Genomic DNA, 24,530 nt, shown 5'->3' with positions numbered 1-24,530 from the left:
TAAAACTTCGTAAGGGCAAAAATGAGATTTAAGAAAACCTGGCATCCCAAAGTACCGTGAAGTTGCTCGTCTGCATTATCCCTGTGACAAGGAACTACAGGCCAGTATCACCTCGAGAATATAAATGCTGCCAGTTAGGGCAACCATGCAGCTGGATCCACTCCTAACAAGACTGGTCTAGCCTACTTGCATTAAAGATCACAGTAGAACTACACTTAAGAACACGAGCAAGCATCCATTTCCCAGGAATCAAGAAAATAATGATCAAGGTCTCAGCTTCTTTAGTGGAGTATTTACTATGAACTCTTTATTATGCAGAATCTCATCACCACTGAGATGAAAAAAGCCAGCCCACAGCACAGAACCTTTGAAGAACGACTTGTTTTATATAGATCTGTCCTGTTTCTGTTCCCACTGTTCATGCAACATTGATTCTTCTACAAGATAAAAATGTCCAAGATTCTACATAGCCAGTGGCAAGGAAGACCCCCTAAAGTAAGACACTGTGTAGAACAACACTAGAAAACGTTTATGGATTCCTTAATAGCAATATGTATCCTGCCTTCTGACTGAGAGAACAGTGACAAAGGAAGACCAAGGTACAACTAGTCTTGTCAAAGATCTTGTCTGTCACAGAACTTGGAGAGCAAGGACTTTGTTTGCATCTCTTTCCAGATGTTTTATACTAGATCAGGAAATAAGTCAGTAGACTTACTGCCATACACAGATTTAAGGCCTAAGGCTTGGAGCCATCCTGACTACCAGACTTTAGGCTTAATTCTGAGGGACATATTGTGCTTACCAGTGGCCATGGAGAGTGAGGGCTGCAGCCAGCGAATAGTCCATGGCTGGTCCAGGATACAGGTAGGCAGCAGGAAGGAGACCAAGCAAGAGGACACTGACAGCTCGCTCACCTGTCCAGTGCAAAGATGCAGCCCTGGAACTGCCTGTAAGGAGAAGTATTTTTCAATGCAAAGTTCCTGTTCAAAGTGCTGTAACCTTAAACACATACCTCATCCTGATCAGCACCACACAATTACATGTTTTCTCTGACTTGACTACTAAAGCTTTCACTCATCAAAACCTAGATACCTTTGAATTACTGCTATAGAATATATATCTATTTTACAATGTCTAAAAGGTTAATTCTAAATACTCCTCCCTCTGCTGCTGCTAAGAAAAAGAAGTTTCTTTTACTACAAAAGAACAGAAGCTCAACAGGTAAAGTCAAAACAAACACCAGTCCTACTTTCAGCACCTGCGGTTCAGGAATAAGGTCCAAGTCAACCATCACAGGAAAGAAGTATCTCCAAAGGCAAAGCCTTGTTATCCAGTGAACTACCTGACTGTTACGTACTATTTACTACTGCCGCCTTTTGAGGAATGGCTTTGAGATCTGGATGGACACAACTACAAGTTCCAGTGAATGGGACATCATCATAACTGTGCACAGTTCTGCCCAAAAGCCAGTATTGCTATTTGTAACTGTAAACAGCAGATTAAACTTCTGGGACCATCACAGTGATGTATGACCTAGAAGTAGCCTGAAGACCAAAGGATTTCAGTCCTCCATTGCTACTCAGCTGGATACACTTTGAACCACGTAACAGATGACACTAGAAACAGAAATACCAGTTAGGGAGCTCTTTAACCAACTCTTACTTTTTAGAAGCATGCAAATACTATTAGGGAGGGGAGAGAAAAAAATCTAGAAGGTTCTGCAGCAAACCAAAACCCTAACACCACAAGCAATACTTTGAAGCAGAATGTCAGCATCAGCCTGGGCTAAAACCATCAAGAATTGACTCTGTGAAATTACCTTTATAATACAATACCCCCCAAAATGCTTACCTAACACACAGATATTATCCATCCATCTAAACCAAAATGCAAATGTTTTGCTTCATTTTTGCAAGGGGAAAGAAATTTAGAAAAGTGACAAGATAAGGAAAGCAAAGGACCTGAAGTAAAACATGACAGGGACCTAGGCTGTGGACTAATAAGCTGTCCCTGTAGAACTCCACGGCCAAGAATGCTTCACAGCATGTGCATGAATTTTGTTGTTAAGACAAAGTCCAGAATAGAAAGGAAGGAACCGGCTTTGCTGTGCTTAAGCCAATTCCTTTTACAAGTGTTTCACCATCCTTTCCACTTCTAAGTTGCATTGTAGTAGCCACAACACATCCTTAATCTCCAGTCACAACATTTCTCATAGTTGATTGTGCAACTGACAGATGAGAACTTGGTCTTGGCATGATTATCTTTCATCACCTCTATGTAGTCTTACCACACAGAGAAAGGAAAAAACAATCTAAGAAATGCTCTCTGCCTGCAGATCAGACTTCTCAGATTAACCTCAGTTAATCAGAAGCTCTACTGTTCAAGAAAGATGTCACAAATGCAGTGTTTTCATATTATTACTGCTAGTGAACCATAAGAAACGTTAAACTTTCTTTCTCATTTCTTTTAAATTCTTTCGACCTTTTCTCCACACTTGAAAAAACTACCACCTTTGTTAATAAGCAGAAATTTACTTTTTGAACATTCACTTACTATCTCCTATTTAAAAACCTGCAGCATTCATAAACTTGATACTGACATTGCAAACGTCAGTTTCAAACTCAAGTAGCGTAAAGCCACATATACCTTGTTTTAAGTCAGACCCGGGCAGAGTGCAAATCAACAACCGTGCTATCAGCTGAAAACGGTACTGTCGCAGGTGATGGTCAGGCATTCTGGTAATACCAGGAACGCCACTCCACTCAAGAAGAGCCCAAGAAAAACTACTGTGCCGCGCGCGAATTTGTTCTGCCCTTGGTTCCTTACACCCGCCATTCAAAATCTCCTACCTGGCTCAAAAAATCGGCAACCTTGACCAGACGCGGGTGTAACGGGGGCACGAAGAGCACGCCGCTTGGCTGCACTGGAGCAATCGTTTCGAGGGCGGGGGAATACGGCTCAGTGCCGGCTGACAAGCACGGGGGAGGGCACCCCCCGCACACACACACACACACACCCCCCCGCACACACGCAGACACACACACCCCCCCCCGCACACACGCAGACACACACACACCCCCCCCCGCACACACGCAGACACACACACACACACACCCCCGCACACACGCAGACACACACACACACCCCCCCGCACACACGCAGACGCACACACACACACCCCCGCACACACGCAGACACACACACACACACACACACACCCCCCCGCACACACGCAGACGCACACACACACCCCCCCGCACACACGCAGACACACACACACACACACACCCCCCGCACACACGCAGACGCACACACACACACACACCCACCCCCCCGCACACACGCAGACGCACACACACACCCCCCCGCACACACGCAGACACACACACACACACACACCCCCCGCACACACGCAGACGCACACACACACACACACACACCCCCCCGCACACACGCAGACGCACACACACACCCCCCCGCACACACGCAGACACACACACACACACACACCCCCCGCACACACGCAGACGCACACACACACACACACACCCCCCCCCCCCGCACACCACGGGGGCTGCGCCGGGGCGCGAAACGTACCATGGCCCTGCTGGGGGGGGCTGTGGCTTTGCCGGGACGGAGCGCTCCGGTCGGCGACGACCGCCAGGACCGCGGGGCGGTGGCGAAGGGTCCTCCCGAGGAGAGCTGCGGAGAGAACCGGGAGGAAGTGTCACGGCAGGGCAGGGCGCCGGGGCGGCAGGGCGCGGGGCCGGTGGGCACTCACCCATCTGCGCGCCGCGGGGCCGTGCCAGCCCCGCCCGCAGCAGCACCAACGCCGCCATCGTCCCCAGCCAGCCCAAGGGCACCGCGCACCGGAGCTGGAAGCCGCCGCAGCCCTTCCGCTTCCGCTTCCGCGCTAGGGGCCGGCGGCAACGGCGACGCGCCCCGCCCGGCTCTGCCGCGGTGGAGGTGGGAGGGCGGGGCGGAACCGCGGCTTTTCCCGGAGCCGCGGGAGGCCGAGACGAGTCGCGCCTGCGGCCTCCGGGCCGCCCCCGACCCAGCAGCGGCTGCGGAAAAGCCGCTCAGCGCAGCGGCAGCGCTGCTTCGGAGGAGATGCGTGGTCATTATCTTACGATCCACAACAACGGCCACAGCGGATCCGAGCGCTCCTTACCTGCACGTTTGCTGATAAAAAAGTCTTTGTATGAGGGAAGCTATACAAAATAAACACCTTGAACGCTTCCCACGATGCACGCAAAGCAGTTGCATTGTTACTGCGTGACTGACCAGCGGAGAAGTGGCTGCGAGACGAGAGCGAGCAGCTGAAAGCAAGCCAAGTCTGCAGCACTGCCTTCTCCAAGTCTTCTGCATTCGCCAGCAGACAACGGCATGCAGAGAATGTCTTTTCACTTGAAGTGAAAGAGCGCCAGTAGGCAGGACTCGGAATGAGGACCTAGGGGCATTGGCACTGTTTTGTACCTGTTCATGCATAGAATAAAGCTGGAGCTGCGCTCCGTCACCGGCGCACAACATTCACCTCAGCGCAGTGCATTTCCCTGATGGCTACGTTCCACTCCAGCCTCCCTTGCTTCATCTCCTCTGAGCCCTCCACAGCCACCTGGTCTGATCAGGCAGAAACACGTGGCACAGGGAGAACACAAGGACCACCTAGACTCCTCAGGCCTGTGCTCTGTCCCTGGGCTTCACTCCAAAACAATGACAAAAGCATCAAATATGTCTGGATTTATTTATTTTGTTAAAAGGCTTGGCTGTTCAACTGCAGGGAGAACGGCCCAGTACCAATCTCTCCAGTAATACATTGGGCAGACCAGAGACAGAACACAACACCCACCAAGGCTTCTCTCTCAAGCACAAATGGTTTCAGCATCCCCCTAGAGAGAATGAAGGAAAGGTAGACACAACGGCCAGCCCATGGCACGACTTGGAGACAAGTCTAAAACAAGCAAGACGCACTGGTGTCTTTTCTTCATCATCATGGAAGGAGTCACTGCACCTTCAGCTGGAATGAAAGTATTCCTTCATGCTCCCTTCTGTGTCCAGCTGACCATGTGCATGTCGCCACACAGGTCTGCTTCTGCTGGAGGATGGGAAGACAAAGCTACCGTAGGGTTAAATCCAGTGACATTTCCTCTCTTATCAGACTTTTTGTCTCTCCCTTCTCCTATTGCAAGTCTTGGTCATTGATTTGGTAACCCAAAAAAGCAATCTGTTAAAACTTAATTAAAAAAAATAAAAATGGTGCAAACATGCCTGGTTTCCCCTTGCAGACAGCCTGTAACATTTTTGTGCATGAGAAGTCAACCTTGTCACAGAAAGACTGAAGTTGGCAGGACTAGCCAACCTGTGAGACAGGCAACTGCTCCCCTGGTTTTCTGAATGTCAAGTCAATGAAAAGCAAGGGGGCACCTACTGCAGGCTGCCAAGGCTCATTTTCTCCCCCGTGGGCTGGCAGGATGTATATAAACCACAGTGCTGAAACAAGTTGTACCATGGGGCAGTGCTGAAAGAGAAATACCTGCCTCTGTCCTCTACCTTATTGTTTGAGCTGCAGCCTAGACTCATCAGTCCTCATCTGAGCTATCCTCTGATTTTTCATCAGCGGCCACTTTCCAGTTCTTCCTCTTGCTTCTCTTCTCTGGTACTTCATTGTGCCTCTCTGGCACAGAATTGTGACGTTTCTTTCTCTTTTTTGGGGGCCGTTTCTCTTTTTTCTCCTGAGATTCACTGTCCTCAGAGCTGCTGGTGGTTGAGCTGCTTGCATGAGAAAAGTCACTTTCCTGCCCAGAAGAAGAGGTAGGCTCCCTGGCAGGCACTTTCCTGGTCTTTTTCTTGCGCTTGTGTTTCCCTTTCCGGGTGCTTGAAGTCTCCTCTTCTGAGCACTCGCTCTCCCGGGAAGAATCTGATGATGTTCTTCCCTGCTCCTTTTTCTTTTTCTTTCGCTTTTTGTGTGATCGCTTTTTTTGCTTCTTCTTGTGTGATTTATTTGGTTTTTTCCGTTTGTGTGACTCACGGGCAGTTTGCTTTCCCACATGAGATTTCTTCTTCCCATTGATAGTATTTTGTTCATCTCCTTCTTGCTGGTCACTGTAAAAAGAACAAAGGATGACCAAAAGGAAGCAGACAGGAAGGCACATAGCAGTTGAACCTTTTCTGTCTCAAAGACTTAAGCAAGCTCATCAATTCATTTAGCTAGAGCAGGGAAGCAGATATTTGACAGATGTGGTAGCTGTATTTTGTTTCAAGTGCTTGTTAACAGCTTGGGTCCACATCTTACTAATACCTCCATTTAAGATATTTGAGCCAGAACCAAGGAGAATGTGTACTGAAAGCCACTGAGTGATGAAAACTCATTTATAGAGGGTTACTTCAAATCTGTAAGCCTGACAAATATTGTACTTGATGAATCTGTTAGGTGCAGTTTAAAAATAATTAATTCTGTCTAAGATCTTACTTTACAGTTAAGTCTCCACTCTCCAGGATACTGCATGAATTTATATTCTTCAAATAAGGAGAAACACAGAAAATACAGGTATACTATAATGGAAAGGAGAACATGAAGCTGATACGTGTGAGGGTTATATTGAGCTGATTTGGATTTAGCCTACTACTCTGGCTATCGGTTGGCCCAGACAGACTTTCCAGATTCACAGCATTTTAGTAACTCAAGCTAAAGCTGAATATCTAATTACTATAAAAGATGCAATCCCCTCCTAAGACTCAAACAAGGGGAAACCACATTAATGGATTAGATTTTTTTTCAGTGAGTGTCTGTTAACTAAACAGTGCTGCTTTACATTCAAGGCTGATTTACATTCAAAACTTAAAACTCAGTTGTAAAATTCCCTGCATAACTTGACAGAAGTAAGATTCTGGATGTGTTAGTAAGTCTGCTTGCCTCACCTATCTGTATCAAATTCTTCAGGGTACAACTCTTTATAGCCACTGTGACCCCATCTGTAAGAAAGCAGAACCATCTATTAAAAACAGACAAGTTGTTTAAGCAAAAAATGTAATTCTGAAAAGACAGAGCCATAGAATGAACATGAGCTTAAATAGCAAAGGAGGGATATCAGAACCTTCCCAACAAAGAAGGAAGGAAATATGACTGATTTGGTTGGTACTATTTAAATACACCTTATGTTTTCAGTCTCTTTTCCATTTCTAATTAGGGAAAACTACAACTCAAATTTCTTTAAAGTAACCCTGGAGAGCACTAACTTGCATTTCTCGAGATTTTTTAAGTTCCTTAGGTAAAGTAATAAATACTAAGCTTAGTTGCTAAGCTTAGGGCTGAGCTTTTGCTGCTTACTGAACTTTATAGATGAACTCCAGAAAGGTGTTTTCATTACAGGTACAATCACAGAACATTAATTCCCCCACAGACCTGTCTGGCATGTTGGCTTCACATTCATACAGCTTTTTATTCCAGGATCGGGCCCTAAGGAGACCATCTTCGACTGGGTCAAGAAATTGTGAGTTCTTTGTTTTCCAGTCAGCCCTGTGGCCCTCCTCATCAAAGCCATCACTGCGCATCCGACTGCTGCAGAAAGAGAACAGTTGTCCTTCAGCTGTCAGCTCTGATGGAGAAATTTTCTGAGCAAGGGGTTAGTCCAGCGAGTAGAGCAAAAATCCAGCAAGTCTTGGATGTCCATCTATGCAAGAAGACGAGCTATCATTTTAACAGACAGTCACCATTAACAGCTCTCACAAAACCAGTTCAGTAGCTAACACGGGTTTTCAAAATCTCCTACAGCCCTCTATGCACAGCAAAATTCTTGGCAGAGATGCTCACAATGCAAAATTAGAGGAAGGGGTCATCTTGCCTGTCACAACAAATGCAGTTTTCTTCTAGAATACTCTGCAGGAACAGACTAACACTATGCAGTGAGACACAGGCTAGTAGAAATAGCAAAGGGGAAACTGAAGAAGTAGAACTGACTTACTAGAATTGCAACTTGATCAGGTACCAAGACTAAGACCCCAAATCCGCAGAAAGCACCAACAGTTTTGAATGATCTCACATGCTTATGACTCTAGTTTTGTTTCTCACTTGAAACGCTGCACTTCCTGAGCCAAGCAGCAGCCGTGGACTTAGGTAAGTCTAAAAGGTGTTCTCCCCTGAGATACTAAAACCACTTCCTGCAATATTCACAGTTCTGAGAAGTCTTCAGAGGTCGGGTAGTAAGCCCTGTCTCTCCCCTGCAAAACCCTCACCCTAAACCCAGCTTGTTTTCATGTAGCTTGTGAGATCCTCAGGCATGTCAGAGTGATTTAACAGATACCACACAAGCAGCAGTCAATACTGGTGTGTTATAATAGTACAGAACCCCACACCACAACAGTTTCGTTTACAGCTAACCTAAACGGCAATACATTAGACTTTCCTCACAACATTCTGAGATATTACTTAAGCACTTCCTAGCCCCGCTGCTTCAGAGAGCTCGGCCTACTTAACGTTGTATTTTGAAGACTATACGTCCAAATGAAGACATAAAAGGTCAGACTTACGCAAAGGTCCGACATCTTTCAAGAGACTCATTAGGGAGAGAAAAAATATATCTGTAGTCTATGTAGTCTTCATATATTGTAAACACATAGTCATCATAGAATGCTCTTAAAGTATTAGAGCACAAAAGGCTTCAGAAACTAAGTCAAGACAATTATGTCCTCCACACAACTAAAACCCACCTGGAGGTGTCCGACAGCATTCTGCTTTGCCTTTTCCAGTAAGTCTCTTTTGTCTGTTTCTCCCACTCCCTTATTTTCCACATTTCTGTCTCTTCCTGAATCTGAAAGTCACAGAAAGAAAACAAGCGTAACATTAGGGAAACTTTACAGACATGTAGCATCAGCTCCTAGCTCAACAGTCCTGCTAGCGAAATTCACAGCAAGCTTTCCTACCATATTGAAACAGATTATTATTTCTAGCTATAACCAAGGTAACCCAAAGGAGAATCTCTTGATGGTAACACTCCAGCAAAGCACATAAGGATAATGGCATCAGAAATGGCGGGTTTGCCTGATTTTACTATATCAGCTGTTCTGGCTACCCTGCCTTGTCGTTATCATCCGCAACACATGTACTGTTAGAGAATTCAGTATATAAATATAATCTGGAAGGACCAAGCCACAATGAGAAGTTACACTACACTGAAAAGACACAGCATGCAAATACTGAGTGGTCTGGCACAGATTTGTGTTTATGGACACTGACTGTAAATGAGTGATTTTATAAACATATGAAATAAATTAGTCGAATCTGCTGAATTATGTCAGAAATTTATTTTAAACAGTTTGCTAAAGTTATCAGGGTTTCTTAATCTTGCACTAAAATACTGCCTGTGCACACTTACACAAAGTTCAAATACTTTGATGCAATTAAAAGTACCTACACAGTACCCAAACAAACAAAAAAAAAGTTTGCTGCTTTTAAAAAGGCAAACCATAATTTTCACTAAAGTCCTGAGGGAGTAGGTTTTCCATAGGGCGAATTTTATAGGTAAATATATGCACACATTCCCTCGCCAGGATGGGAACTCAAGAAAAACCGAAAGTGAGACTAACAATGTTCACGTAGCTGATTTCAACGAGCCCCTTTCCTCTCTGAAAACCACACCTGCCCCCCCCCCGCCATCCCCACTGGGAATGCCAGATCACAACTCGGCATCACAACCCCGCTCCGCCCCGCCCGCCCCGGCTCCGCACCACCGGGGAGGTACCAGCAGTCCCGGGCCCGGCACTCGGCGCACGGCAACGCCCAGGTGATGCCCAGGGCGTCTCCAGTCGGACCCGCGGACGACAGCGGCCTGCACAAGCGGGCACGGGGCAAAGCCTGTTGGAAGAGCCGCCGCAGAGAGGGAGGACAAGGGACCGCCGAGGTCGGCAGCCCCACCGGCCCCGGCCATACCTTGTTATGCGCGCCCGTGTGCCGGATGACGTTCCGCAGCAGCACCTTCCCTACCGGCACTCGGGACATCCTCTCGCCCTACACGGCCCCGCGGACGCCGGCCACACCGGGCACGCCACACCGGGGCCGGGTGGGAGCCGCTCACCGGGGCGGCCCCGCAGCCGCGGGCAGCAAGGGACGGGAGAGGCCGGGCCTGCTCTCGGCTCCCCACCGGAAGTGGTCCCCGCGAAGTGCCTCCTCCTGGCAGCAGACGCCGGGGCGCTGAGCCACCGCCGTCCCCGACCCCGGACACCACGGGACGGGACGGGGCGGGGCGGGGCGGTTCGGTTCGGCGGCGGCTCCGGGGACAGGCAGGCAGCGTCCAGCTCTGCCGCGGGGCCGGCGGGCGCGGGCGATCGCGGGGCCGGCCCGCCCGGAACCAGGAGGACGGGGAAGGCGGGCGGACCCGCAGAGCGCGGCCCTTCCGGTTGCCGTCGCTACGCGACGGCGGCACCCATGGCGGGCGCGGCGCTAGCCGCGCAGCTCTGGTCGCTGCTGGACGAGATGGCGGAGAACGAGCCGCAGGCCTACCGCCGGCTCCTGCGGCAGCAGCGCGCCGAGGCTGAGCGGTTCTGTGCCCCGCCGGAGCCTCACCTGTGCCTGCGGGCCCGTCCCGCGGTGGGTGCGCGGGGTTTGGGGCTCGGCCCCCCGCCCGAGTGCTGGGAGGGGGCACGAGGGCGACTGCGGGGCGGGAGGGGGACGGGTCGCTCAGCCGCGGCTCGGTCTCTTGCAGGGCATTGCCGGGGGGCCGCTGTTCATCAACGTCTGCAGCTGGACGAGGGTGCCGGCGCCCAAGGCCCCCACTGATCCCACACCTGTCAGCGCGGGGCCGCTGGAAGTGGTGTCTGGCGAAGGAGGTACGTCCCAAGAGAGTTGCGCCTCGCCCCGGATGCATTTCTTCCTGCGGTAGCGCATTGCGGGGCAGTTACACGCAGATTCTCGCTGTAACGGAGGGTGCCGCGGCCAGCTCTTGGCTCGGGGAGGGGGCGGCAAGGCAGGAGCGCGACAGGCGTACCTCAACCGGGACTCGTTAAGGGTCCCTCATTTTTGAAAAAAAGCTGAAGAAACACAAAAATTGCACGCCTTTAAATCCCGAAAAGTACTTGCGCGCTAGGAATCTCTCTGACCACAAATATGCACGTTGAGTTGGATCGCGTTCCCGTGCTGCTGCTTGAACACACGCTGCAGGACCAGCACGTGGAGAGGTGTCATTTCTAAACGAGGTTGATAGAATTAGCTCTCTACCCGTAAGCCACAAATTCATTTCCTTTGCTTGTAAATCAAGCGAGTATGAAGAACACTGGCAGGTGGTCCCATAGCAATAATTCTGACACATAACTTTTTTTATAGACCTTTACAGCATTATAGATATTGCATATAACCCAGATGTTCTTCAGAGGGGAGACGAAAACCCAGAAAAAATGGACCACTTGATCCATTTGACACTTAAATTCATTGAGGAACGATGCAACCTTATTCTTTCTGAGTTGTACACCATTCAGCCATTCAAACTGAAAGGCAGCCTGGAAACAATGCAGCAGCGTCTGAAAGGAAGGCAGATGCCAACTCCGCACCTCAGTCAGAACACAAAGAAGGGTATGTAGAGATCTGCTATCACTTCTCTTTGAGGACCTATCAGATTCTTCTACAAATTTACTCAGGCCTCATCTCTCTAACCCCAATTCTTGCTGTAAGCATAAACCAAACGCTTCTCTCCAAGAATTCAGAGTAAGGCAGTAGGATTCATACTAGACATTAGTTTAACCCTGCTGGCCTATCTGCATTCATTTCTGGTGTTTTACAGTGGAGAAACTAGTGACACTGGAAAAGCAAATTCCCTTTCTCCTCTATCAGCTAGACACGCAAACTCTGCTAGGGATTGATCCTTTGAGGTGCTAATTTTTCTTTTGCTTTAAGCTGAGTAAAAGGGGTTGCTGCTGTAACTGTTAGTCTGAAAACAACAAATTTTAACCCGTTGGCAATAAAACCAAGTCATGGGCAAAGGAGAAATAGCCAGTAACAGTCTTCAGCTAACAAAATTGCTAATTACAATTAACTACAGTTGAAACTTTCGTGATGCATTTGTCAAGTGGCAGAACATTACAGTTCTTAGTACCTGAGTGATATATGTGAAAAACTTTTTCTTGAAAGAACTGACACTCGATCAGCTGCTGCTCACTATGGAAGCTGAGGACTGCAGCAATGCTCCTGTGCTGCTGAAGGAAGAAAGTGTGACACAGTCTAAAGTGCATCTGATAAAGGAAATTGCCAGTACTGAAGTGCCAGACAAGCTAAGTACCCCTGTCTATGAAATGATCACCGTGAGGGATGCAAACAAGAAACCACTCCAAATTGAACTCAAAATTGAATTGCCTAAGGTTAGCTCTGTTTCTGAGTGTGATCTGAGAATTTCAAAGGTAAGATAGCAGAAAGAATAACCTTGTGTTTTCTCTCTAGTATCCAATTCCTAGAAAAGCTCACTGCTAATTTGGTGCCAAATTGTTAATCAAGTATTTCCATTTTCTTGGTTTAGGATGACGTAATCCTTGAAGTCCCGGAAAAATACGAATTACAGCTAGATCTGCCAGAATTAGTGGATGAAGAAACAACTACAGCAGTATTTAACAAAGGAAAACGAGTATTGTTTATCACAGTGCCAGTTACCAAGACAGATCCTTAAAGACTGCATTCTGTCTAGTTTATGTTCACAGATGACAGAACAAAACGAAAGCCCAGAATGAGAATCCTAACTTTTAGATGGTGATGAAGGGTTTTTTTATCGACCCTCTAATCTTCAGGGGTGAATACCTCAAATGCCTTTAGAAGATCCCTGTAGAAAAGGAACTCTGCAGGGATACTAGCACCACCAAACTTAGGAAAAAAATAAGTAAAGATTGTAAATGTTCAAGGAGTACTTGAATATGTTGTCAGCTGTAGTAAAGAACCATAAATGCATACATGCTTTACTACATCATTCATTTTGCCTTAAGGCATAACAGTAACAGTTGTGAAGTTTTTTTGCTAAATAAATTGATTACTGGATTCACATGGTTAGAGCAGTTCTCACATGTATATGATGCTGGAACAGCCAGCAGAGGTGTGTCATACGCAGTTCTACAAGTTGCCCTGCGTGCTGTTGCTGTTCTTTTTAGGACAATCCCGGCTGATCTTAACTGGAATAAGGCTTTGTAGTCTTTTCAGTCACTGAATATGCTTGACTTCACTTCTGGTAATCTCTGGATGAGACCATAAAACAGACCTATTGTGGACTATTCGAAACAGCATAAAGAGATTCAAAGCTCAGAATCCTTAGTGTGAACCAGAAACAATCTCAGAGCACTTCAACTCAGATGACTATCTGCATTAGTTTACACTAATACACAAAATACAAAGTATTATAAAGCAACACAAAACAACTTCAAGGATTACTAAGCATTATTAGAATTAATTGGGAAAGGGACAAACAAGAGTTTAAGTGATCTTAGTTTCAGGATTGATTTAGTAGTATGTTATTCTTACGGCTTCTATGACACATTTGCACTACAACCATGTTTCTGTACCAATATTCATCAGATCAGAAATGGAAATAGGCAAATTGGTTTTGAGCTGCAACTTTAAAATACAGGCTTACAAAAGAGCAGTAACTCCTAGCCTTCCCCCTTCTTTGTTTCAAAGCAACTTAGAAGGCTGTATTGAAATACTGTTCATAGGTTATACTTGCAAGTTCAGGCTGAAATTCTATCACTGCACAAGCTGAGCTGACCTGTCAGAGGATGCAAGCAGTACCAGAAGTCACTATCAGCACTCCCAAGCATACGCACTGGATAGGATTTTTTGAGCTGCAAGTGCTCCAGAGTCGGATAGTCATTCACAGAACGTTTCCGTAGGATAAACTATTCAGTGTTCTTATTGCAGGAAGAAAGTGAAAGGTCTCCGTAGCCAGAATCTGAGATTCTGGTGAACACTGCAGCAGCGAAGCCAGGAAGATTAACGTTCACTGCTGCATCCTAGTAATAGAGCATGTATTATTTTGGAACATTTGTGATTACAATTTAAGGTTAATAGGGTGAGTTTCACTATCGGACTGAAAGCTAAACAGCTCTGATTGCGCTACAGCAGTAGAGTAAGCCACACACGACTGAATAGAAAAGCACTGGAACATGTTTTAGTAGTTGTCAATTCCAAACATTTAATAGAATGTAGGTCCACTAGAGCAAGTCTGGAACCAATATATTTTAGATCATTAAAGAAAAAATCAAAACCTTAATGAACATTTTTTGCTTAAGCCAGGCATGAAAACCAGGTATCACAGCAACCAGACATTAAATAGTTCCCACAAAAATATTTAATTTCCACAGTATTTTCTTTCAGTATCTTTAGTGAATTTTGTAGCACTTTACAGGAGACAGTACTTAATGCAATATACAGAATAACAGATCAGCTTTAACTTTTTCTTTCTTTTTTTCAAACTTCTCCCCCTATATTTCATTTTCCTGGTCACTTCGTAATTACTACACAGTCATCCTTTTTACATTAACATTTCCACGTGGAAAGTAGAATTTAAGAATGTTCAGCACTGCACCCCTTTCAGGATACAATGACGGGGGTTAACTGGACTCAAGTCCAACAAACTATTGAAGCATTTTACATACAATATATACATGGATAGCACATTCTGCAGCTTACTGAGGCTGGGACAACATAGACAATTCAGGGAAGAACCACAGCACCAGTGACTAACCCAGAGCTTCCTATGTTAGAATGCCTGAAAGAAAATATCCAAACATTCGAGTCACCACATGATTAATATCAACCGATGGGATTATCAGCGTGTATGATTTGCCTATATTGGATTCCAACACACAGATTCTCTTGAACGTTCTGCAAAACTGTTACTTCCATGGCATCATAGTCTGATATTAACTTAGCAAGAGGAAGAGCAATTAAAGAGTTTTCATACAAAAAAGCACACCTAAGTGAAAGTCGACGAGAAGACAGCACGTTCCCTGTGGTTATCCGAGAGCTGCGACCCTACGGATATCGGTGCTCTTTCACCTTAAAGTGCTGAAAAGGGATCACATAGCTGAGAAGGTCCAGACTGGTGCCAAATTCCAGGAGAGATTTGGAATGCTAGCACTTGGCCTTTGAGAAACTATTCCCAAGTGCTTCAGTCCCTTAGTGCATCTGTCATACCCACCCCAGCAGGAGAAAGAGATAATAAGGGAATTCACCTTCTACTAACTTACACATTTCAGTTATCATCTCATCTGAACTCCTGTGAAGAGATGTCTATAATTCAAATTTCTGAGAACACTGAGGTCATGAAATTGCTTGGTATGCCCCCCCCGTTCACCCTAGTTTAGAAGCAGATGGCGATATGCATACTGCCTGGATCGTTTTTACATCTGGGAAGCTTGCTCTGTTTTGGAAGTGTTTGCCAGTTAACTAACTGTATAAAAATACAGTATAGCTGTAATATTGCTCTGAAAAGCACTTTTGCAAACTTTTTCTGTACAGACTGGTAATAACGTTACCAGACAATATAATACATATTTAAAATAAAAAAGGAACTCTTTTAATAAGTCTGAACACTAAAGTCTAAATAGCTTGTTTAAAACAAAATAGTGTGACCCAGGAAAATTTTGCTTGCATTGTTAAATTATAGCAGCATGGTTACTGGCTTTTCAAGGAAATTCTTGAATTCAGCAAGCCATTGTGCTCCAACTGCTCCATCTACAACGCGATGGTCACAGCTAAGCGTAACGGACATCACATTGGCCACATCAAATCTGAAAGAAAAAAAGAGAAGGGAAAAAAAAAAAGGTTAACACAAATCACTGCAAGTCAGTGCCAAGTCAGTGCTGCTAACAAAGCAAAAAAGCTTTTATCAGAGAACCAGCAATAGCAGTTGGTGCTTGGTAACAGATATTTCTCCCTGTGGACTTCTAAAAAAAGGATACACTGGAGAGATCATATTCATTTCTTTTCTACAATTAAGAAACCTGTTTGTATGTTCCCTTTAGGACAGGAAGCTCATCTTTCTTTGTATCGCAAGAACAGCCCCCCACACACGGAGAAAAAGAGCCATTTTACTCAGTAACCTCCAGTTTCCCCATGTGTCAGTGACAGATATCTAGGACTGTTAACAAGTTCAAATAACTCTAAACGTTCCCCTGGGTCTATGGCAGTTCAAGCTCCGAGCAAGGCGGTATTATATACAGGACACTTGAATTACAATCCATCCCTTAGGTGTTCCTTAAATGCAAATTCAAGCAAGCTGTTAAAGAGGAAGAGGTGCCTAAACTGTTGTGGATCCCAGACTCTTTTCCACAGCTTAACCCTACCCCTCAAAGAAAGGAACAGCCTTTCCTTAACTTCTAAACAAGCAGCAAGAATAAATGTACAGCAGATCATTCATCAGTCACTGTGTTTCTCTAACACCTGCATGACCCTTTTATACAAGATCTCACTGTACTTCTTCCGAAGATACTGAAAACAGTATGTCAACAATTAATTTTTTTTAAACTATAACCTAGTGGAAGTGTTAGAAAACTAGCCGTTATTTCAAAGTTTCAATTCAGAAGCTCAGTATCTACAGAATCAGATGAATGCTTACCCTTTCTCATTATCAGCTGGCACTAGCCTTTTCTCTGAGGAACCAACTGCAAGGATGCAGGCTTGAGGTGGATTGATTATGGCGGAGAAATTCTTAATCCCATACATTCCTAAATTGGAAATTGTGAAAGTACCGCCCTACAAGAAAAACACATTCATAGTCAAATTCACAAAACCTGTTTCATGCGGAATATTAATGAACGTGGCTGAAACATCACAAAACAGGCTTTGCTTATTCTGAACAGGGCTTCTGAACAGAAGTCAAGGGCAGCAATGTTTAACAGCAATCTGAGTTTCTCACCTGGAATTCATGGGGCTGAAGTTTACCTTCTCGGGCTTTAGTTGCCAAAGAAACGACATCCTTACTAATGGAAGCCAGGCCCTTTATATGTGCATTAAACACAATAGGGGTTATAAGCCCTGCAGGAGTACTAACTGCAACACTAATATCCACTACGTGATTTCTGCAAGACACAAAGGAGATGCCAGTTACTCTAGCAAGATAACAATAAAAAAAAAATTCAGAACTGTTCAGACAACTCTGAATTAATATTATTTTTGCAACAATTATTTCACCTTACACACTGGCCTTAGACACAAGTTTCTTAGCACTTTAACAAAAGTCCCTCAACCTTTGCATTATAGCTGTTCCCCTCCCTCCTCAAAAATCCCAGCAGAAGGTCTGCTATTTTGGCATGAACTCTCTACTGAACAAAGAAAGTTTCTGGCTTCGACCGTACCATAAACTTACTGCCTAATAACTGTGTCCATCCATGAAGAATTTGCCTCAGGCACCTTCAAGCATGCCAAAGCAGAAGCTTTAATTATGAAGTCATTGACAGAAAGCTTAACGTTATCCGAGACCTCCTGTAAATAAAGAGATTTGAGGCATCAGTTCGTCTCTCACACATTACCTCAATTAGCTTGGATAGTCACTGCCATGCAGCCTTGTTTAAAGTGTTAGAAAACAATCATGCTACTTGTAAGCATTAATATTTGAAGTGCCAAGATAATTTAGGAGGTGAATACATCTCCTTTAAAATTTAAGAAGGTACAATCTTTTTTAATGCCAGTTTTTCCCCAAGCTTGGCTTTGCATTATTATTTTGCTGACGTTTTCTACCCTTTTTAGTCCTAAAGACCATTTTACTCTACCTTCCAGCTGGAAGAATTGAACACCACCAAGCAGAGTACAAAGTGGCCCTCTTAGGGAAGTCAGAAATCAGTGCACAGTACCTGGGTACAAAGTCTCATTCCGTCACAAACAGTCCAAAACCAATCCACAACAGGTAGAAAAGGCACTGAAAAAACTATTTTTTCCAAACCAAAATAGCATATCACCAAAAAGCAGGGTGGGCAAACCTGTGAGAGAACGCAGCTTTCCCCCCCACAGACTCTCACCATGCCTAAATGCTTTACCTGATTGAGTTCTTTCCTTAGCACCAGTACTTCTCCCATGTTTATATCAACAGAAAGGTAGTAGTGAGGTATTGTTTGTTTAGACTGCATCAACCGCTGAGCAATGACCTGCAGATATACAACAGAAGTAATGAAAATAAATCAATTTGGAAAATTCATGACTGTAAATAATGATCTTGGAAAGGAATAAAATCTTCTTACCCTCCGAATGTTGCTGATAGGGATATCTGTGAAGGTTCCCACTGGTGCTGCTGCAACTGCAGCAGCTGCAGGAACTGCCTCTGGTGCTGGAGCCTGCAATCAGAAAAAGCCAGCATAATTCCCAATTATCGACTGTACAGAGTAACTCAGTATGTGGGACAAATGCTGAGGCTAAGCTGCCTCTTGCTAAGGAGCAGCAGATATTTCTACTCTCTAGCCTCACCCCTCCAGTACCCACTAGGTTCTTTGTAAGTCCTATATTCGATTGTTAAATGTAGTAGTAGAACGTAGAAATGCAACACTGATATGCACTGCTATGAAGCTCCCAGAATAGAAAGTCCTGCTAAATGGTTGTCTTACATAGAGCAGAGAGGTATGCTAGAGGGCACTCTCAAACTGCACTCAGCCACATCCCTTCCAGCAGTACAGAAAGCAACACTTCCGTCATCTCATATAAAAGACAAGCAACAGTAAAGAACAAATTTGTAGCAACAATGACAGCAGGCTGTTGGTTCGTAAGTCTGACTTTCATTCTAATTGCCTCTTTTCAGAAAGGTTAGATCAGTTGGGACTGGGCTTACCTCAATGCACAACAATATAGCAACCAAACAAAGGGTTGGGACCGCACTTTCCCGCCCCCCCTCAGTGAAATACCAAAGGGACATATAAAGGAAGAAAGTTTCATCTGTGTTTCTGACAGGTTAAGCTTTACAACCTAATAGCCACCATAGCCCATACAGCATCATAACCCAACCAATCCAGCAGTAACAGTTCCATCTAGTAATTGCATTTCTACAGAACATTTCCATCACTACAATAAAATATCCATTCTCAAGCCTACTCACTGGAGCAACCTTTGGTGGCACAAATGACTCCACATCTTTCTTTGTGATTCTACCATCTGGTCCAGTACCTAAAACGGTCAAAGAAAAACATAAGATGATTTCAATTATTTGCAACAAGGCATTGCTTCTAAAGGTACCAGTTTTATTCCACAGAAATCACTTAACACAGCCTCTGGTGAGGACAGCTGCATAGTCAGGATGTTCCTGATGGGGAGGAAAGAAAAGAATAGGCAAGTATGTCCCTAGAGGGACACTTGATAGTGAGAGCAAGGAAGTGGAAGGGCAACACACCTTTCACTTGGGCAAGATCAATTCCTTTTTCTGCCGCTATTTTCTTTGCCAGGGGACTAACCAGGACCCTTCCTTTCGAGGGAGGTGGCCCAGCTGCGGGGACTGCTGGCGTGGAAGGAACAGCAGGCTGGGGAGGAGGAGCGGCAGCAGGAGTAGTCACCACCTTAACAGAAGAATCAAAGCCATGAGCTTCAGGATCATTCAGCAAAAGCTTTGAAGGTACAGTAAGATAACAGGACCATCTAATTACCAGTCAAGAGAACCGCAAAAATAGTCACTAATCTGAAAGAATTTTCAGAGAAGTTTCCCAGTGCCAGAAACTAAATCAGAAACTTACTGGGAAGGAGGCCAACTAAGCTGCTGAACTATACACCAAAAAAAGGTGAAATAAGTAACTTATTCTCCCAGTTTTCATGGATGAGGCATTAGATCTGGCACAACAGGCTGGAGAAGAGATCATAATGAATGACTATCTGCTCCAGTTTTTGGAGGGCAAACTAATGATCACTTCCTAGGTCACCTATCACCAACACGTGTTAGCCTTGCATTCCCAGAATCATAAACATTATTGTTGCAGCCAGGGCTTCACACTGTCAAATCAGCAGAACAGTTCAGATCAGGCCTCTTAATGGTCCCCATAACTCCTCTCACATGCTAAGAATGGTCCTTACTGGTGGAGGAGGAGGAGGAGCAGCAGCAGCTTGTGCCTTCATGTCAGTTACCGCAGTGGCTTCGTAGTCAGCAAAGGCTGGAATATCAGACTCTTTCTCCACAATGATGCAGAGAGCTGTTCCTAATGGTACATCTCTTGTTCCTTCAGGCACCAAGATTTTTGCCAAGTAGCCTTCCTCCTGCACTTCAAAGCCTGTAAGGGAAAAAACCAGAACTGTTTTGGTTCCTGATGCAGCTGAAGAGTTCCTCTAAAATGTTGCTTCTAAAGCAGCTAAAGCCCTGTCCTATATTTAGTAGGCAAAAGAATAATTTTCAGTGCAACTAGTAGGGAAATGTCTCCATGCACTGTACGCTGCTAAAAAGGATTGATGAAGAAATAGAAGTGGTTTTAGGAGCTCCAATGTTTAGCTCCCCCATGGAATGAGAAGTTATGCCCCACAGCTTCATGTCCTGAGCAACTAGGAGAACAGCTGGAACAGAGGCTACTCTGGATCCTCCCCTTCTAAGAGCAGTTCATCCATTCTTGGCTTTGGAGGTGACTCACCTATTGTGGCTTTATCTGTCTCAATTTCTGCCAGTAAGTCTCCCTCATTCAGTTTCTCCCCGACTTTCTTCTCCCATCTCTGCACTGTGCCCATTGTCATGGTAGGTGACAGGGCAGGGAGAGTGACCTGTGAAGCCAGAGAATACAAGAGAATCAGATTCTGGTAATCCAAAAGGAACAGGAACACAGTTTTAACTCCTGACTAGACAATGCCAACCTAAAGAAGCAGCCAGCCTTTACTGCACTCTTAGATCTGGCTCCATTACAGCAAAGCACAGTGCTGTCCCATATTGCTAGTTTCGCTTCTTTTATTAAAGGCCTAAGAAGAAAGCAAGCAAAAGCAAAGAGCAAGAAATCTATGTATCAAAATAATCATTACCACCACCACATTGGGACTGTCTTGCAGCTGCTATCTGCAAGGCTAAAAGGAAGACTGAAGCAAGTCACTTTGTCTGTGACTAACAGGTTTGGCCCCTTTAAAAGCTATACAGATTCGTCTTCCAATAAGCACTCAAAGATGCTGTAGGTTTGCACATGCTTATTGCTGTGCAACAAATACAGCATGTATGAGTACAGCTTCAGAGCAAAACTGGACAGATAAGGCAAGCAAGCAAGTTTAGTAGCTAAAACACAAGTCAGATTAAGAAACCTTTAATAAATTCTTTGTTCAATTACCAACTTTGCCTAACATCTCAGACAAATCAGTTCCTATATGTATCATCTGTGGAATGACGTTTAATATTTCACATTTTCTTTTTAAAGGAACATCACAGAAATACCCTGCTACAAAGCACTCAAATACAAAACAGTGGGTGGATGCTTCAATATCTAAGCAAGGTAAAAAGATTATCCACAAATACACCTCATTATTAGTCACCCACAAACACATTTGGTGTGTTCATCAGAGTATTACGGTCTTAAGTTCTGCTCTGAGATGTAAGCAGGACCTTCAGAGCTTATTCCTTCAGAGCTTATTCACATTTAGCACAAGGTCTTTTTATACTAGAGCTGTCCAAATAATGCATATGTAGCAGGTTTTTTCTAGACTGCATAACAATCCTGGAGAGACAAGTCTCTTCTCTACTAGCACCAGGGATGCTAAAACAATTTTCTGAAAAAAACTTTATGGGACCTCCCAAACACCCGCTTTAAGCATGCAACAATTGAAGTGGCACACACTCCTGCAATTACAGCCAATAACTACGCACTCCAGATAGTATTTATGACAAAATGCCCTGAAGTTAGTAATGCCAAACACAGAAGAAGAGCGCAACAAGCCTTAAATTATCAGCAATGCTCTCTTACCTGCATATGAGGAGGGTAAGAGCTGCCAGGAGCCTGAGGAGAAGGCTGAGTTGGTGGTGAGGGAGCTGCAGCTTGAGGAGGAGGCACTGAGGCTGCAGGGGGGACAGACGCTGCAGAATCCAGAGTATAATTTTTAAAGGCATCAACATATTCAGGCCTAGAAGAAAACACCGAACCACAAAAACAGTCAGATGACTGTCTCTAAGCCTTTCACACAAGGCACCCAAGAAGCCCCGAGAGAGGAAATTCAACTCAAGGGTTAGCAAAATACATACTTTTCTACTGTGATACATATTATGGCCCCAATAGGAACATCTCTTGTTCCTTCTGGCACCAGGATCTTAGCCAAGTAGCATTCCTCCAGACTCTCAAAGCCAACGGTTGCTTTGTCTGTCTCCACCTTTGAGAGAGAACAGGATATCATCACAGCAATGGAAATAACCAGTGAGCTCAGAGCCTTCCAGTCTGATAGCGTAGGGTCATGACACACACAGTTCTGTGGCACCACCTCTAGGAAAGTATGCTCTCAAACAGGTTAAGTGCTGCTCCTGCTCAGAAAGGGGAAAAGCAGCAACGAGTTTTGAAAGGCTGTTAGCCACTTCTGGCTGTTAGCCAGATGCTGTTGGGAGCTGTGATCTTGAAGCCAGGATCTGCGTTCAAGTGAGGAAAACCACAAACAGAACCCAGGACGCACATACAGCTCATGAGAAATGCAACACAGCCTGTGCCCCCAAGATACCTCCGCTATGAGCTCCCCTTCACTGATCTTGTCACCTTCTTTCTTTTCCCAGCGCGCAATGGTGCCCATCTGCATAGTGGGGGACAGAGCTGGCAAGGTCACCTGTGAGGAATAGGGCAACGTTACATCCCAGACAGCCCTGACAGTAGGAACCCCACACACAGGGCAGAAACGGATCCTCCACACAGGCTGGGACAGGGGGCAACAAAGGACAGCCTGTCTGCAAATCCCTAGCAGGTCAGGACTGCCTCCAACCTGCTGGTAAGACTGCAGAGCAAACCAATATCGGGGTGCTGAGATGAGGCTGACCAACAAAGGGAGAAGCTATGCCAGGGAACCAAGAGAGGTACAGAGAAAAAGGACTAGCGGTGAAGGAGGTGGGACCTGATGAACGGTACAGGGATTTGGGGCAGGGTGGCAGCAAGGATACGAGACCCGCAGATTTGGAGAGGGAACTGCAGTTCCCCAGGGCAAACTGAGCTGCCCAGTGAGGAGAAGCAAGGCCCAAAGAGAGGAAGTGAAGGGGCTGCCCCCGAGGTAGCGGGGCGGGGACACCAGCCTGTCCCCTGGGGGACCCCAGTGGTTATAGGGGCAGGAACATGAGGGGGTACGGGGGGCACCCAGACCGCCTGGGATGGCGGGGGAGAGCCTCTCACCTTCTGGTGTGCCGGGAGGCTGCAGCAGCGGCACGGGACGAGCCGGGGCCAGGCAGGAGGCAGCAGGAGCGCACCAGAGCAGTGCACGGGGCTGCCCCACGCTGGGCCGCGGCCCAGCGGCCCAGCCCCGACCCCCACCGCCGCGCCACGGCCGGCCCCAGCGGTACCGAGCGCTCGGCAGCTCCGCACCGGAACCGGAGCTCCCGCCGCGCCCCGGGCTACGCGTCGCGCAAACACCCGCCACATGCTGGAGTCGGAGCCGGAGCCGCGGCCCCGCCGCCGCTGCCGCCACTCGGTGACCTCCTCCGTCCGGGCACGGCGCCACACCGCCCCGTGCGACACTGCCGCGCTGCCGTAAAGCGCGGCGGACGGACGGACGGGCGGCAGGGCGGGATCGCCGTGTGACGGCGTCGCGGGGAGTGCGGGGCCGCACTGCGCAGCAGCGGGACGGCCCGGCGGGGCGGGGAGGGGCGGGGCGGTTGCGCGGGGGCTGCAGCGGTCCGGCCGAGGCGGGGGAGGCGGCTACCGCTGTCTGCTCCAAGGCCGTAGCGCGTAGCGGGCCCGGTGTGCCCCCGGGGAGGGCGGAGCTGCCGGAGGCTCTTTGGGACACTCGGGTGACAGGCCCGTCCCTGCCCACTGGTAACGCAGTACGGCCCGGCCCGGCGCTTCCGCAGCCTCCCAGCGCCAGGAGCGGGGTGAGGGGCCTGGGGGGTAGGGGGTGCAGCCTGGTACGTCACGTCAGCGACTGGAGCTTGTCCAGCAGCGAGAAAATGGGGCTGTAGCCAAACCGTGTCTTCGTGCAATACCCACCCAAAATTGCAACAGGCCCTCTTGGATTCGCGTCGCTATCCGCTGGCCCAGATTTTAGCAAGATCTCAGTTCTGTATGGGGATCCACGAATCCAGAAGCTATTCCCTGCAGGGGTTGTGAGGACAGCTTCTGCCCAGGATTCGGCAGCGCAGGGTCCCACAACCAAAGACTTCCCGTGCGCTTTGAATCAAACGATGTTTTTGCGAAGGGTTGGAAAGCACGAGGGCATAGCGCTTAGCTAGCACCATACGCAATAAAATCCCATTACATGGATTGCTGCTGTTTTAGCCATCTAAATGATTTGGGCATGACTTGCCTTGGCGGAGCTCAGCCAGTTACAGCAGTTTACACAACCTTGGTGGTAGAAGCAGCAAAACTTGCTGTGGACAAGGCAGCTGAGCAGAGCTTGTCTTTCAATTTTGTATTGTTCAGGTCAGTTTTAAAAGTAAATTTTACTAAGACTCTCCCCC

At 46.5% G+C, this 24,530-nt stretch overlaps 4 protein-coding genes across 7 annotated transcripts in view; 1 reads left to right on the top strand and 3 right to left on the bottom strand.

Moving 5' to 3' along the window:
- LOC104637347 (succinate dehydrogenase [ubiquinone] cytochrome b small subunit, mitochondrial) overlaps positions 1-4,606 on the bottom strand; it is a 51,876-nt gene extending 47,270 nt beyond the window's left edge. The window contains exons 1-3 of one of the 3 annotated variants that reach the window (XM_075774613.1): positions 4,477-4,606; positions 3,782-4,182; positions 3,598-3,702 (exon numbers count right to left, since the gene is read on the bottom strand). In XM_075774613.1, the coding sequence (XP_075630728.1) occupies positions 3,598-3,702; positions 3,782-3,839 (163 nt within the window). In that variant the 5' untranslated portion in view covers positions 3,840-4,182; positions 4,477-4,606. Of the gene's footprint in view, positions 1-802; positions 948-3,597; positions 3,703-3,781; positions 4,183-4,476 lie in introns of those variants that run through there. The other 2 variants (XM_075774616.1, XM_075774614.1) reach the window with 2 other exon arrangements.
- Positions 4,607-4,730: 124 nt separating this feature from the next.
- Positions 4,731-10,296, bottom strand: NKAPD1 (NKAP domain containing 1). 2 transcript variants are annotated; one of them, XM_075774619.1, is made up of 5 exons: positions 9,926-10,296; positions 8,707-8,807; positions 7,403-7,558; positions 6,919-6,972; positions 4,731-6,102 (listed from the first exon to the last, which is right to left on the bottom strand). In XM_075774619.1, the coding sequence occupies exons 1-5, from the start codon at positions 9,992-9,994 to the stop codon at positions 5,580-5,582; spliced, it is 903 nt and encodes a 300-aa protein (XP_075630734.1). In that variant the 5' UTR covers positions 9,995-10,296; the 3' UTR covers positions 4,731-5,579. The 2 variants fall into 2 exon arrangements, with proteins under 2 accessions (XP_075630734.1, XP_075630735.1); XM_075774620.1 differs by lacking the exon at positions 9,926-10,296 and having other exon boundaries at positions 5,430-6,102; positions 7,403-7,670.
- A 31-nt stretch (positions 10,297-10,327) lies between these two features.
- On the top strand, positions 10,328-14,143 carry PIH1D2 (PIH1 domain containing 2). The gene is made up of 5 exons (XM_075774618.1): positions 10,328-10,582; positions 10,698-10,821; positions 11,315-11,560; positions 12,116-12,381; positions 12,498-14,143. Exons 1-5 carry the CDS (start codon positions 10,421-10,423, stop codon positions 12,642-12,644), a joined length of 945 nt encoding a protein of 314 aa, XP_075630733.1. The 5' UTR covers positions 10,328-10,420; the 3' UTR covers positions 12,645-14,143.
- Positions 14,144-14,291: 148 nt separating this feature from the next.
- On the bottom strand, positions 14,292-23,663 carry DLAT (dihydrolipoamide S-acetyltransferase). Its single transcript, XM_075774612.1, has 14 exons — positions 23,251-23,663; positions 22,595-22,696; positions 22,131-22,255; positions 21,856-22,012; positions 20,551-20,677; positions 20,006-20,199; positions 19,335-19,497; positions 19,044-19,111; positions 18,199-18,291; positions 17,998-18,105; positions 17,331-17,446; positions 16,881-17,043; positions 16,581-16,717; positions 14,292-15,753 (listed from the first exon to the last, which is right to left on the bottom strand). The coding sequence occupies exons 1-14, from the start codon at positions 23,494-23,496 to the stop codon at positions 15,624-15,626; spliced, it is 1,929 nt and encodes a 642-aa protein (XP_075630727.1). The 5' UTR covers positions 23,497-23,663; the 3' UTR covers positions 14,292-15,623.
- Between the last annotated feature and the right edge of the window lie 867 nt (positions 23,664-24,530).

Source organism: Balearica regulorum, chromosome 23, assembly GCF_011004875.1.
Source record: "Balearica regulorum gibbericeps isolate bBalReg1 chromosome 23, bBalReg1.pri, whole genome shotgun sequence".
Classification (NCBI taxonomy): domain Eukaryota; kingdom Metazoa; phylum Chordata; class Aves; order Gruiformes; family Gruidae; genus Balearica; species Balearica regulorum.
Note: the sequence above shows the minus strand (reverse complement) of the source record. Positions and strands in the feature narration are given on the sequence as shown.